Source organism: Gopherus flavomarginatus, chromosome 5, assembly GCF_025201925.1.
Source record: "Gopherus flavomarginatus isolate rGopFla2 chromosome 5, rGopFla2.mat.asm, whole genome shotgun sequence".
Classification (NCBI taxonomy): Eukaryota; Metazoa; Chordata; order Testudines; family Testudinidae; genus Gopherus; species Gopherus flavomarginatus.
The window spans coordinates 97,404,954-97,419,229 of NC_066621.1; the positions used below are offsets into that span (position 1 = coordinate 97,404,954).

A 14,276-nucleotide genomic window follows, 5' to 3' on the forward strand; every position below is an offset into this window, starting at 1 on the left:
AGTGGGGCTGGGGCTTTGGCTCTGGGCCACAGCAAGTCTAATGCCAGCCCTGGCGACCCCATTAAAATGGGGTCACGACCCACTTTGGGGTCCTGACCCACAGTTTGAGAACCACTGGGGTATCACCAGCCATCTCTTCAGAGGCAGAGTCAATAACTTGTAATTGGCAGTGCAGGTCCACAGGTAAAGGAAGGAGCCAGTGGGAAACCAGCTCATAAAGCAGCAAGGGAGAGAGGAGGGAACCACAAGGCAGACCTAGAGGAAAGGAAGAAGAGCTCCAGGTGCATGTGCTTGTCCTCACTTCCTTGGTGAAACGTAATAAGGAGGAGTATCTAAGGCAGGGGTCAGCAGCCTTTCAGAAGTGGTGTGCCGAGTTTTCATTTATTCACTCTAATTTAAGGTTTCACGTACCAGTAATACATTTTAACGTTTTCAGAAGGTCTCTTTCTATAAGTCTATAATATATAACTAAACTATTGCTGTATGTAAAGTAAATAAGGCTTTTAAAATGTTTAAGGAGCTTCATTTAAAATTAAATTATAATGCAGAGCCCCCCGGACTGGTGGCCAGGACCCGGGCAATGTGAGTGCCACTGAAAATCAGCTCGTGTGCCGACTTCGGCACCTGTGCCATAGGTTGCCTACCCCTGATCTAAGGAATGAGTGGCCTTTTAATCCACATAACAATATGGCAGGGATGTGTGGTGTCATCCTCAACATAGCCCTCTGCTGGATGAAATAGCATTGCCAGAGCTACTCCAGTGGGTGTGTGTGAGATCATGACACCTGCTGGTGGCAAGGAACGATGACAGAGAAAAAGGGAGAAGAACAAGGGTGAGAAAGGAAAGATGAAACTGGAGGAATAGAAAGAATGGGGTGGGGGAACGAGAGAGGCAGAGGGAGGTGAGGGAAGGAGGCCAGGGATGAGAAGTGATGAGGGGTGAAAGAAGAAGAGGGCCAGGAGAGAAGGATTCATCGCTTTCATATTTGCACCACAAACTGTTCTGTTCAGCTTCAAAACATTTCCCAGATTCTCCAGTTCTGACATCATGATCCAAGCCAGAAGGCAGGGATGTGCCCATCCCTTCACACAAGGCATCAACCATTCACATGGTCCTCTTCCATCACCAAGGGCCTGATTCACTGTCTGGTGAAGTCAACGGAAAAATCCTCACTGGTTTCTAGGGGAGTTGGACCTGCCTCCAAACACCAGAGCAAAACTTACCACATCACTGTGTGTTGTGTAAAGATTGTCTGCAAGACTTTCTAGAGCAAGCCACTTCACTGGCAGCTTGGAGGCGCAGCCCTGACGGTAATAGTCTCCACTGTAGATTTTCTTAGAAAGCCCAAAGTCTGCAACGCACACGTTCATATTCTCATCCAACCTAAGGGAAAATGTGAATGAGTAAGAAAGAAACTACTGGCTACATTCAGGCAGCTAGAAATACGTCCAAGACTGGCCAGCTCAGGGCAGCTGTAATGAGGTAGAGCACCTTTCAGCCTTAAATATCAGAGGGGTAGCTGTGTTAGTCTGGATCTGTAAAAGCAGCAAAGAATCCTGTGGCACCTTATAGCCTAACAGACGTTTTAGAGCATGAGCTTTCGTGGGTGAATACGCACTTTGTCAGATGCTTCTGATGAAGTGGGTATTCACCCACGAAAGCTCATGTTCCAAAACGTCTGTTAGTCTATAAGGTGCCACAGGATTCTTTGCTGCTTTCAGCCTTAGCTCACCAACTCAAACAGGGCCCGGAGTTGGTGGTGTCCCCAAGTCATCCTGTTTTGTGGCCGATGTGAAATAGGCTGTAGGTCTCAGTACAGTTCCTAGAGACTAACAGGGGAGTCATTACGACTCTGGAAGTGCGGGAGCAGAGTGATTTCCACCTAAAGGAGTCCAGAGAGAATCGCCTCCCCTTCCCACAGTGTTTGTGCAAAACGGTGCACTTAAGCTTCCGCTGCCTAGGCCAAATTTTCAAAGATATTTAAGTGCCTAAGGATGCAGACAGGTGCCTAGTAGGTTGGAAGTGGTTTTATTTAGATGTACACCAGTTCTACTGAAAAAGGGTTTGGTTCCTTCCCTTGCTCCATTCCAAGTAGCCAGGGGAGGAGGAGGGATGAGAAACAAAGCCCTCTCCTTCCTCGCAGCAGGCAGGTGGTTGGGAGAGAGAAGCTGCAATGCTGCATCATGCACAGTTGTCAACAATTTAATTGTTTCAAGAGAAAATCCTCCACGTGGGCCAGGGTCCATGTGTCACCAGAGGGTTCCATGTGCATTCTGAGGAATCCTAGATTAGTTTTTACATTTTCATTATCAAGCCCTCAGAGCTGATACAGTTTTCTGGCCGTTTTAAAAGCTCCTCTCTCTTATCACAGCCCAAATCCACTCTCTGCTCTGTATGTTGTATTGTGACCTCACATCGATACCTGACCATGTCTCATCAGAATGACACAATGCTGCAAAAATGTAACATGCACCCCACCAAACATCAGCCCTGCAAAATACACACAGAACCCAATGACAGGAGTGCTGGAGATAGGGTTCAGTTTGGGTGCTTCGCTGAATCTTAGGAGTCACCTGTGAGGATATGCCACTCCTCCGATGGGAAATAATGGTGAGAGTGATTAACCATTGCAATAATTTACCAAGGGTTGTGGTAGAGTTTCCATTTGTAAATCAAGATTGGATGTTTTTCTAAAAGCTCCACTTTTGGGTAAGTTCTCTGGCCTGTGTTACACAGGAGGTCAGACTAGATGATTACAACGGTCCCTGCTGACCTTGGAATCTATGAATCCCTGCACGGCTAACAGGTCCTAGCTTCCCCATATCTGTTGTCACTTTCTTGGAAGGAAGAACTGTATCCGGCTAACCCTTCAGGAGAAGGCAGGCTACTGCCCCTTCCTGTGACTTCATGGTGCTTCTCTCCCCTTTCTCTCTTATCTCTCTCTTCCCTGCCGAGCCTTTGTTTGGTCTGAAAGCACCTGGCCCACTTACATGCAGTTCCGAGTAGCAAGGTCCCTGTGTATGAAGTTTTTCGAGCTCAGGTATTCCATCCCACTGGCAATATCAATCATGAACTTGAGTAGTGTCTGAAGAGACAAATTCTGCAAGAAAGCACAGTTCTAGATTGGTCCCTGGAACATTCCAGTCACTCAGGGCCAAACTGGGGCATTTACCCCCTGGTCTACACTGGGGGCGGTGGAGAGGCAGCTTGTCCTCAACGCAAGCGCGACAAAGTAAAGTCATTTCAGAACTTTGTGAGCCCGGAGTCACCAGTGAGATCAAAACATTCTAGCCTCTTGCAAGTACCTTTGAGAAATAAAAACCTGCACCAGTGTGAATGTGATCTTCCCAAACCCACCCGCTCCCGGGAGGGGTCATACAAAGAGAAAGACTTACAAAGGGGTTTTCTCCAATCCGGGACATCAGCAGAAAAGCATGGAGGTCTCCGTGCTTCATAAAGGGCAGGATGACCATGGGAATTGGGAGCCGACCTTTAGGACGACTCCGCAGGCTGACTCCTGGGGTGAGAGAGCACACAGCAAAGAGCAGTTTGCAAACAGATCTATCCTCAGCAGGGCATTACACTTGCCTCTCCCTCTTCTTAACAGTCCAGGGGAAACACCGTCACCCCCATTTCTGGAGGGTTTAATTCCATGTGCCACCCTCCTGCTCAGGGCCTGACCCTATGAGGTGCAGAGACTCCTACCTCAGGGGGAATTGCAGGTGCTCAACACAGCTCAGGAGGCACTCAGCTCCTTCCAGGCCTGGGCCCTAAAGTACCTAGGATCCTTCCAAAGGGGGTGGTGACCTGCCCCACAAAGCACTCGGAGTTTTGCTTACATTGATTGCCCCATGTCCCACAATGCCTTACAACAAGGCAGGAAATGTCCTGCTGTCTTCTTCCTCACTGTTTAGGAGTTTCTAATCTGATGGATAACAAAGGTTTATTTTTTACCTATTTTTCCACTGACCCATCTAACATATCCCTTTCACAAGCCATTTCTCAGCCAGGACATCTGTGGCTAATGTTGCCGAATGGATTTCCAAAAGCCAAAGAAGAATGAAGAAATGGCTTAAGAGAAATCAATTACAGCTGCATTAAAAATATGTGTGCACGTGCACACACGTCTATAATTACACACACTTCAATTCCCGGTAGGCCTGGAAAGGAGCAACATCCACATCCCACAGAATGGGAAGGGCCATTTGAACACTGCGGACCACCACTTCAGAAGGTGGCTGCATCTCAATGTTGTTGCATAGTCTGCATACGTTTATGTGTATTGTTTATTAAGCAGTTTGGGATCCGGCAAGGCAAGAGGAACTACATTGTGCCATAGAACTCTGCTGCTGGCTCACCAATCAGTTTAGTAACGTGTGGGTGGTCAAACTCCTTCATGCAGGCAGCCTCTCGCAGGAATTCTTCAATGTCATTTGAGGTGAAGATATCCGCTGAAAGGCAGAAGCACGAGATTTTTCCTCAGTGACTCAGAGGAGCATTAAGAGACATGATTATCAGAAGCTTGCTTTGTGAGGCATAACACATTGTCTCAGACGCACAATTAGATAACATTTCACAACAAAGCCTAGCCTGCCACATTCTCCTGGGATGTCGGGGGAGAACAGAAGTTAGAACAGGGAGAGAGCCTCAAGCATACATCAGGGACATCTGGTGACTTCATTCTTGGCAGAGCAAAGGCCTGTCGATTAGCAGCTCTTTTCTCAGCAACAGCTTTCATTGGAAGCCACAGAAATCATGAGTGGGGCTTAAAGACATGGGAATTAATTAGCTAAAAGGAACTGAATTATAATGGGGCGGGAGCACGAGGTGATAGCCTGGCAGAAGGGATTAAAGATGTTGCCAATGAACTAGATAGTCTGGAATCCTAGTCCAAAATGGGGAGACCATTTAATACATGAGCTTGGTGGCACAAAAGATCAATGCTTTTATATCTCTTAGCAGTATTGCTTCTTTTAATTTGCAGGAACAATGATTTCTTTGGCACCAGCAGCCTTGGAGATCTTGGACCAAATTCAGCAGTGACATTAAAGGGTGTGAAAGTTACTCATTGACCAGTTTCTAATCCGATCACAGCAGTATAAATCTGGAGCAGCTTCCTAGATTTTTCTGCTGTTATTCCAGATTGTGAAGTGAGCTAAGGGTTCAGTGCAGCATGTCATTTCCCCTTCCTTTATGTCACTGCTGAATTTGGTGGGAGTTCTTAAGACCTGCTGGGAGATCACATTCAGACCCAGAGGTTTACAAGCTGGTCAGAAAAATGCTTGTAAATGGCAAAGCAGTGTAACTTCCACTAATCTGGCATTCAATAAATGCAAAGTGAGTGTTGTTTACGGTCTTGTATTCAGTGGGGACCAAACTCAGCTCCAAGCATAAGCAAGCATAGCTTATGTTTAAGTCAATGGCAGCTGCACCCATTTACACCACGTCTGACCATGGCTCCAGGAGTGACAGGGATGGCGTGGCGCAAGCTAGTATGTGAGTGAGTGTATGTGAGATAAGGTCCTGCTTTATTTTATCTGATTTGTCTGGTAGTTGCTTTTCCAGCTACAACCCCACTTCCCAGTCAACATAGAAATTGGGCTTGTTTTGTACGTCCACTGAATGCCAAATAAATGGGCATTCTGCTATTTTGTCACTTACACCTGACACATAACTTACGTTACTATTTACTTCACCACTGAATTTGGCCCAGAGACTTTCATCCATTTACTTCAGGATATATTTGGATGGATTTGGCCCTTCATGACTTCCTGTGTAGGGTCAAGTAGACTTGACAGAATTGTCCATGCCATAGGACTTACTATGGTGCAGAATCAAGGAACTGAGTGGCATTTTCTGTACTTAGTAGCAATAATATTTCTTATTTGCTTCTGCTGGTGCTCAGGATGTGCTAGGTGCTGTACAAACCATAAGGAGGCATGGTCCCTGCCCTGAAGAGCTTATATGCTTTAAAAGATGAAATAGACAGAGATGACGGGGAAAGAAAAGGGATTAACAAACAAGTGAGGTGGCTCAGTGGGAGCATGTATGATGAAAACAATGTTGACGGACATTTACCAATCAAAATCGAATCCTTCCAAGCCTAAATGTAATCTTTCCAAGTGATTTTATTTTAAGTGTTTCAAGTGGCCCCGCTTTCACCCACCTTTCAACATCTTTACTGCAACCTTCTGGAAAGAGCCATCCTCCAGCTTCAGTAGCGCCTCTCTAACCGACCCAAACTCGCCTGTGGAATAACCAGAGCAGGAACTAAGGAGACAGTGCTAGCACAGATGATTCACATCACATTACTCCAGGGATCATGGAAGGAGCAGCTGGAAGCTGAAGAGCTATATAAGAAGTATAGCTACCAGCTCCATTTCTTCTACAGCAGCCTCATGAGCATGTGTGCGCGTGGGAGGCCACAGCAGCATGATCAAGGTAAAGAAAATACCATGATGGAGGTATACTAGGTAGGGGACAGTTTCAACTGGCAATCCTTTGCTGACTGAGGATGTGCAGAGCTGGAGGGAGGGTCATGGATCACAGCTGAGGAGTATTTCTGGAAAAGGTATATTCCGAGGGGCATGGCTGAATCAGGCTTGGCTGGGGCTGAGGGGTCTCTCAGCTGAAGAACTAAGAAAGCTTTCATCTGAGGAAGCTCTCCAAGGTGACAGCTGTCAGAGATGATAACCCAACGATTATGCCAGTGGGATTCATCAATAAACCAAGACACAATCAGGCCTTATATCTGCAAATTCAGGGATTAACATCCACTGATTATAGCTGGCCTGACAATCTATTCAAGCACTTACATGTGGACAGGAAGCACATGTCAATCGATCAAGGGGGTGTTTGCCCCAGTAAATTTCTCCAGTGGAAACAAGGCCCCAGTGTAGACAAAAGTATGGCTGGCTACACCATGTTAAAGTTGTTTTGGCCTGAAGTGGTTTTAAATTATAACACAGATTTAAAACAAATATAATGTATCAGTTTGCATTAGTTTCAGTCTAGCTTTGGTTTGCCTAATGGAATAAGTTCCAGCTGCTAAATCCACATGATTTCATAACCGCTTATCTTGTAGATGAATGCACTTGGTTTGAGGTATATTGTTTCAAATCGAAATGCTGCCAAGTAAACAGGACTGGAGCAAGAGTGAAAAAATGGAGCAAGGTGGTTCTGTCATCTACACCACAAGTGAAAGGACCTGACAGAAGTCAGCTTCTTCCTGCTAGCTTTTCCCAGTGCTGTATGTGGTCATTCCACAATCACAATGCACAATAGAGCAAGTCACAGGACCCAAAGTCGCAGGAGGTAAAAGATGGTTGAAGGCCATCTTTATGGTGTCCCTAACAGCAACCAAAGCATGTTACACAGCCGGGAATCACCAGAGTGCAAGGTACTCCACCCACTGCACCCATGTCCTCTCCTATCCCCACAACACCCCTGTGCTGAGAATTGGGGTTGGGGGCCTGGAGCAGATGGTGTGGAACTGGATGCACCAGGCCAATGCCAGCTAAGGATTCTCTCAGACTAAGGGAATGCCCAAGTGTCTTGTTAGGGCAACTTTCTAGCTCATGGAAACAGTCCAGGAGGGTCAGAGGATCTGGCCAGATGGGTCAACAGTGGGATGATCCTCTGTACCTGTCAATGAAATCCAGACACAAAAGAGGCAGGCACACGTTGCTTCCACACCAATTTTACCCAAGTTCTATTGCCGAGTGGCATCAAGATCTGAGCCTTTTTCTTCTGCAGAAAGATCATCCTCCTACCATGAAACTGACTTTCAGAAGCACATTTTTTGGAGGCAGGGGAGGTGGGTGTGTGGGGGGCGGAACAGTCTCACTGGAGCAGGATTGAAGAGAATTGCATTAAAGCTAATCTTAGAAATCTATTGTTTATGTCAAAACGAAAACCAGATCCTTTTTCCATTGCCTATGCCGCCTGATTTCAGTTTCCCTTTGGATTAATTGCCGGCCTTTTGATTAAATGCTTTATGTTTTTCTAGTGATTAATCTGAACTAAAACGCTAAAGCTGAACATCCTCAAATTCTGGTAAAATTCAGATCCAGCTGCAGACTTACCCATATAATGCTCTAAACCCAAATCCTGCATTCAAACTGCCCCAGACTGAGAACATTTGAATCTGGATCCATATAATTTTTTTGGTCTTGAGTTGTTTTTTTTGTTTGTTTGTTTTGTAAAGTACCTCATATTCTCTGTGCTGTCTTATTTCGTTTAAGACTCTAAAGCATATTGGAATACAATTTTTATAGAACTCCTTCCATACCCTTTAGTTGCACTATACACATTTGTAAGTTGATGGGATGGCTGAAATTTAAACAAATATTCCTTAGCTTAAAACACCTGGGAAGTTTGCATAAGTCTTGTGACCTGATTAAAAAACTCTTAACAGCTGTAGTGTAGATGCTGCCTAATCACATCCCCATAACAAAGCCAAAGCCTTGAATTGTTTTAACCCAGGAGATGGTTAGTGCCCACCTAAACTACAACGTTTAACCACGTTTAACACGATCAAGGGACAAACGGGTTGTAACCCCTCCCGCTGATTTGGTGATGGTTGAAATAGATGGGGCATTAATCAGAGTGTATTAGGTCTTGTTCAGGTTTTGGTACAGACTCACCCTTGCCTAGTATCCTTCCCAGAGTGAACTGCTGTTCCTGGATTAGAACATCCTTGAGTTTGGTCTTCAGCTCATCACTGATCCCTAAACTGTCCACTGGAAAAATGAAGGAAGGATCAAAAGAGAGATGCATAACAAAAGGTTCTATGAGAACATGCAGTGAGTCCAGCCCTTTAGAACACTCCCATAATCCAGCCCTTCAGTCCTGCTCCCACTTTATATGTTGGTGACCTGGGAAAAGGGAGAGCTCCTCCCACATCCTTAAGCCTCATGCAAGACAAGAAGCCAATAACTTTCAGGCACATGAAAATTGGTCTTTCAGTGCCAAAGAGGCAGTGATGGAAATGCTATGAAACACTGCTTTCGGGGAACCCCAAAAGCAAGCGGGATACAAGAGTACAGTAAATAACACTGAGGAACCAGACTTGCATCAGTTTCCCAGAGGGTGTTTGGGACCTCAGCTCGTATAAATCAGCCTATCTCCACCAGTTTACAATGGTTGAGGATCTGACCCTTAGCTGTTATTACACACAGTACAAGTCTCCCTGTGCCTGATGAGGATGGGTAAGATAATACCCAATACATGATGGGCATTAAGGCAATAGAGCAATTTCTGACTCCACAAGAACAGACTCAAAGGAATGTGTTGCAACCATCCCAGTCCAGCAATGCAGCACCACTCCAAGGAATCACCCCTTTGCACCTTTTTGAGCTTGGAGCACATTAGTGGAAGATGGAATTTCTAATCCTGGATCTGACTCTTGCACAAATCACTTAACTGTGACTCAGTGCCTCATCTGTAAACAGCAGCCTAATATTTCTTCCTTTCTGCATACTGATTAATTAGTTCATGTTTGTACCACATTTTGAGGGGCTATTTTTAATGCTACAGACTGTTCTATTATTATTATTAGGACAGATTGATCTCCCTTACACCACTGACATTAAATTCAATGGAGTCATACCAGTGTAACACTGGTGCAGGGGAGTGGCGAATCAGACCCATTGAGCTTTGCACTGTAGTATGGAAAGATAGCGGCCAGAAGATGTTCTCTTAGTGTAAACTCAAATGCTAGAAGCTATGTAACTAAGTAGGCTAACACACTAGCCTTTCACCTCCAACATGGTGGCCTAAACCTAGACTCCTGTGGACAGTCCATCCCTACTGACAGCCTTTTCCCAGAGCTGGATTAGATAAAGGTTTAGCATTTAATAGCTATGAGAACGGTGTAGGGAAACATGCTCAGCACCTGCTCACACTGCGTCTGGAGCCTCATTCAAGTTAATCCCAGTTTTTCATCCTAAAGAGTGAGTTTTAGGGAAAGGTGAGCGAGACCAAGATATACATGTGAATGGGACTTGTTGGAAAGAGTCACTCAGACCATTTTACCTACATGTTGCCTCAATCTGCTCTGGGCCTTCCCTGTTGAAAGACCTGGCTGCTCTGAAATGGACCACTGGCTCTCCCCTGCCGATCACCGTGCCAAAGACATGTCTAGGAGGCAAACAGAAGCACAAAGTTACAATGAACAGGCCATTCCGTGCTACAGGGGTATCTCCGCCCAAATCTATCAGACAATGCAATAGCTCCAAACAAGGAGCAGAAATGTTCAATCTGCCACAAGTCTTCAGTATAAAAAACAGTGAATGAAAAACCTAGTGGAAAGGGAGCTGAAGACCACCATCTCCAGCATCCATAACCATGAAAATAATCTATCTTACCCAAACCGAGTTTCTTTTCTTCTTTTTCGAAGGAGAATGAGTGCCAGGGCAACAGCTGTAACCAGGGCAGTGAGAATGCCCAAAGCCACAGGGACCCAGGATGTCCCATATGGCAATTGTCTCTGGCCATCTAGGTGGAAGATAAGACACTGGTTAGAAAGTAGGAGACCACTGATGCTTGACAAACAAAAGCTGAATTAATCCACCTCACCAAGATATTTTTCCTCTACAAGTTAATAGAACAATCTTGCTGAACTTTGTGTTGATATGATTCCCCAAGGCACACAGAGACTTGGCTTAAGCAACTACTCAACTGATCATCTAAAACCTGGTTGCTTAACTGAGATGAACTTCTAGCAAAGGTGGAGCAGACTTGTATCATGTGGGTGGACTCTATTCTTAGTTACACCCGTGGCAATTAAGTAAATGAAGTTGTTCCAGATTACCCTATTGAAAATGAGATCAGAATTTCATTCAGAATGTATTGGGATGGATTCTTAAGAGAAGAGGTTGCTTAACAAGGGTAGTCTTGTGTACAGGTTTCATTCTGTTTTATCTCTGAAGTGAGTAGTCTTGTCCAGGCCAAGATATCTATACATGACACCAAGCATATCTCACAGGCTTAGTGGCCTTCTGAAAGACAGTGGAGGAGCTGGGCATTAACTGTGACTGATGTTTTTTGTAAGCGAAACGGAGTAAGATGATTTTTTGAAAGTCCACCGTGAGTCTATTCTTGGAGGAAACTAATCATAACATTGGTTCTAGCTTCTGTTTTGACAGTGCTCTTTGCTGCATGCTGTCCACCAAAGGATGGATATGAACCCATTTCTGACTGAGAGCTGCCTCCAGAACAAATATCTTTGTGAATATACTTGGGGAAGTGGTGAGGCCAAAGGATAGACCCTATATTGCAAATGTCCCTAGCCACAGGAGAACCTTAGAACCTGCTTGATCAGGAAGTGTATGGAGCAATGGAGTGACTTCAGCAACAAGATATGAGTGCTGATATATGGTCTCTAAATATCCATTGCTGTCTCAATTGGAATTGTGATATTTTTACTAATTTATTCCAGTTCTTCAAATCCAGAATAACCTTAATGCTTCTCAACTATTTGGGAGAGGGAGAAGAATGTGGAACAGGTCCCTGGCATCTCTCCAGCCTTGGCACTGGCTTCATAAACTCCATCATCTGACTGTGGCTTTACCAGGTTCTGGGAGAGGGAGGTTGAGGGGAATGATCCGCGAGGAGTCTGAGGAATTTTATGGAATTCTTGCTGACCACTTCAGTCACCATTGGTTGAAAAAAGTAGCAGTCCAATGGGCTGAGAATAGGAGGAACCTCTCTTCATGGGTCCCATCTGCTCTGATGGGTACCGGGGGAAGAGAGTCCGGCATTCTTATAGCTGATGGAGCCTTGTCTGGTGAGGGCGTTTCTGGGCCTTCTGTATCGGTTGAATTGTATACCCCTGGTGTGGAATTTTTAATGGAGTGAAGAATAATTAATGTAACAAACTGGGGAAATGTAAGGAGACAGTGTAAACTCCTGAGCTGGAATAAATCCAGGAAACTGAGGCTAATACCCCTATGCTTGTATAAAAGCTATCAGAGCTTTAGTTGCACTGGTGTAAACGGAGATTTGCTGTCCATTTATCAGCACTCACATCTTCTTAATCACCTTCAGACCATCTCTGGAACCTAATGATAATGCCACATTGAGACAAAGGAGGGCAGTTCACAGCTCTCTCAAAGCTATTGTTTCAGTCTGTTTGAAGGCATCACTTTGGGTCACATGCAGAAAGTCTCCTTCAAAAACCAGAAAGGCTAGAAACTTCCTTCCTTTTTTGTTTTGTTTTTGTTTTTTAAAGGAAAACTAAATTTACAGAAACTTCTAGGATGAGCAGAGACATACTGGAATGGTGAACCACCATGTACCAGCCCTGTCTGACTTCTGTGCATGATGGAAGGGATTAGTGCTGCAGAGTGACCATTCCCTTAGCTCTAACCCCTCATGAACCAAGGAGTGTCAACTGCACAATTTATCCATAGGGTTGGAGGGAAGGGAAGTGCGTGTCCTAGAGCTACTGGACCCCACTCCAGATGTTCCCATTTACATCCCTTCTTCCTGTTGAACTAGAGGGAAGCATTGCAGCCTGAGTAAAGACAGCAAGAGTTGTCTCCTCACCAGAGGTGGCGCATGTGGAGGGGGCATGCGGGATCATGTCACCCTAGATTTGCTACTTGGCTTGTACTGAGCATGTTCACACAGACTGAGCATGCTCAGTAACACCGCTGAAGCTGGCTGCTCTGACTCCTCCCACCCTAATATTGGCTGGCACAGATTGTATCAGCTCCTCACTCTGCAGCCCATGTCTCTGTCTGTGGAAGGTGTCTTACTGACAGTACTGTGTGAGGCAGAATTATATATTTGCTAACGTGAGCATTTAGATGCATTCTAGTGTTATGAGAGCACTGGTTTTTATTAGCTTTGCAGTTCTTTCACCCCAAGGATGTACAAAGAGTACATCCTAAGGGTCCCCCTGAGAACATGATCATAAACATTAGAGATAGAAAACCTATTAGATCATTCTGCCCATGTCTCTGCAGAATTTGTGTCAGGTGCTTCTATCAAAGCAAGAGATTCCTATGTGTAGAAAGCAGAGCTCCAACTGGCTCTCTGCCATATGACACGATTCAAAGTTTTTATAAGCTTAGCCGCCCCTAGCACAGCCCAGGGAGATGTTAATGACCCACTCTTGGCATTTTGCACACAGAACACCCACGCAAAGTGTATCCAGTGCCAACTAGCTATTTTTGGAAAGTCAGCCGCTTTTCTTTTCTCAAAGGCACAGCCTGGAACAAAATGACATTATTTCTGCAGTTCTATAGTTTAGGGCCTGTCAGCATTTCTATAAATAACTATATTTCCCTGCTTTTGTACCCTTGGTCATGGGCCAACTCTCGGCCACAACAAGCATCAGTCCAGAGATTTTTTTTTTAAAAAAAGAAATTTTTGAGACAAAAACAAACAAAAACCTGTTTTGTTCTTTTATAGTGATCTTATTCCAATTTAAAAGGACATCATCCCCTGGAAATCTAGTCAGCGAATGAGAATGGGCTAAACACTGCTTCAGGCACAACACCTGCCCCAGAGGCCCCTGCCAGTTTCAGTGATTTTCCAGTCACATTTTCCAGTTCTTGAAGGTGATTTTCTCGTTGTAGCTGCCCTGGGAAAGACACGCAGGGGACGCTACCTAACACTCACCCTGTGCGGGGAGCCAGCCCTTCAGTCTCACCTAAGCCCTATGTTGAAGGCCTAGGCACCGATCCTGTCATGACCGCTGCGTGGCACAGATGACCACCATTGCTGACCTCGCTGCAAGCATGGTGCTTTAGAGGGCTACGTGGCTGGCTTAATCATCAAAAGCATCATTAGCAGCAACAGAGAGAGCGGTAGTTGGTGAAACCTGGCTGGGCTCTCCCCACCACTCCCCCTATACCTCAGTCCACCCTCTCACCCAGAGCACCAGGGCTCATGCTTCTCCCACAAACCTTAGTCACATGGGCTGGGGAAGAAAGAAACCACAAGTGAAGTTGGCCCTTTGAGAGCAAAGAGCCTCCTCTCCCCAACAGGAGCTGGGAGCAGCAACAGCAATTCTGAAGCTTTTGGAACCTTCAGGGAGACTCTCCCCACCACCTCACATCCTGATGCTGGACATTTTTCTTCCCTTCTGGTTTGTTGTTTTCTTCATCTCCCGGCTCCAACACATTGTGAGTCTCTGCCCTCCATCTGTCCCCCTACATATTGCCCTTTCTTTTCCCACACCTAGGCCCCTATTAACCCCTCCCTTACCCATTCCCCAGCTCACACCAGGGTATATCATTAAAACAAGACAAAATAAATCCCAAAC

At 45.4% G+C, this 14,276-nt stretch overlaps 1 protein-coding gene across 8 annotated transcripts in view; it reads right to left on the minus strand.

Annotated features, from left to right (window-relative positions):
- Positions 1-14,276, minus strand: part of TYRO3 (TYRO3 protein tyrosine kinase) — a 65,437-nt gene that overhangs the window by 12,993 nt on the left and 38,168 nt on the right. For all 8 annotated transcript variants that reach the window (XM_050954948.1, XM_050954949.1, XM_050954953.1 and 5 more), the window contains 8 exons: positions 10,369-10,498; positions 10,041-10,141; positions 8,647-8,742; positions 6,168-6,248; positions 4,360-4,452; positions 3,397-3,518; positions 2,992-3,101; positions 1,225-1,384 (listed from right to left, as the gene is read on the minus strand). In XM_050954948.1, the coding sequence (XP_050810905.1) occupies positions 1,225-1,384; positions 2,992-3,101; positions 3,397-3,518; positions 4,360-4,452; positions 6,168-6,248; positions 8,647-8,742; positions 10,041-10,141; positions 10,369-10,498 (893 nt within the window). The remainder of the gene's footprint in view (positions 1-1,224; positions 1,385-2,991; positions 3,102-3,396; positions 3,519-4,359; positions 4,453-6,167; positions 6,249-8,646; positions 8,743-10,040; positions 10,142-10,368; positions 10,499-14,276) is intronic.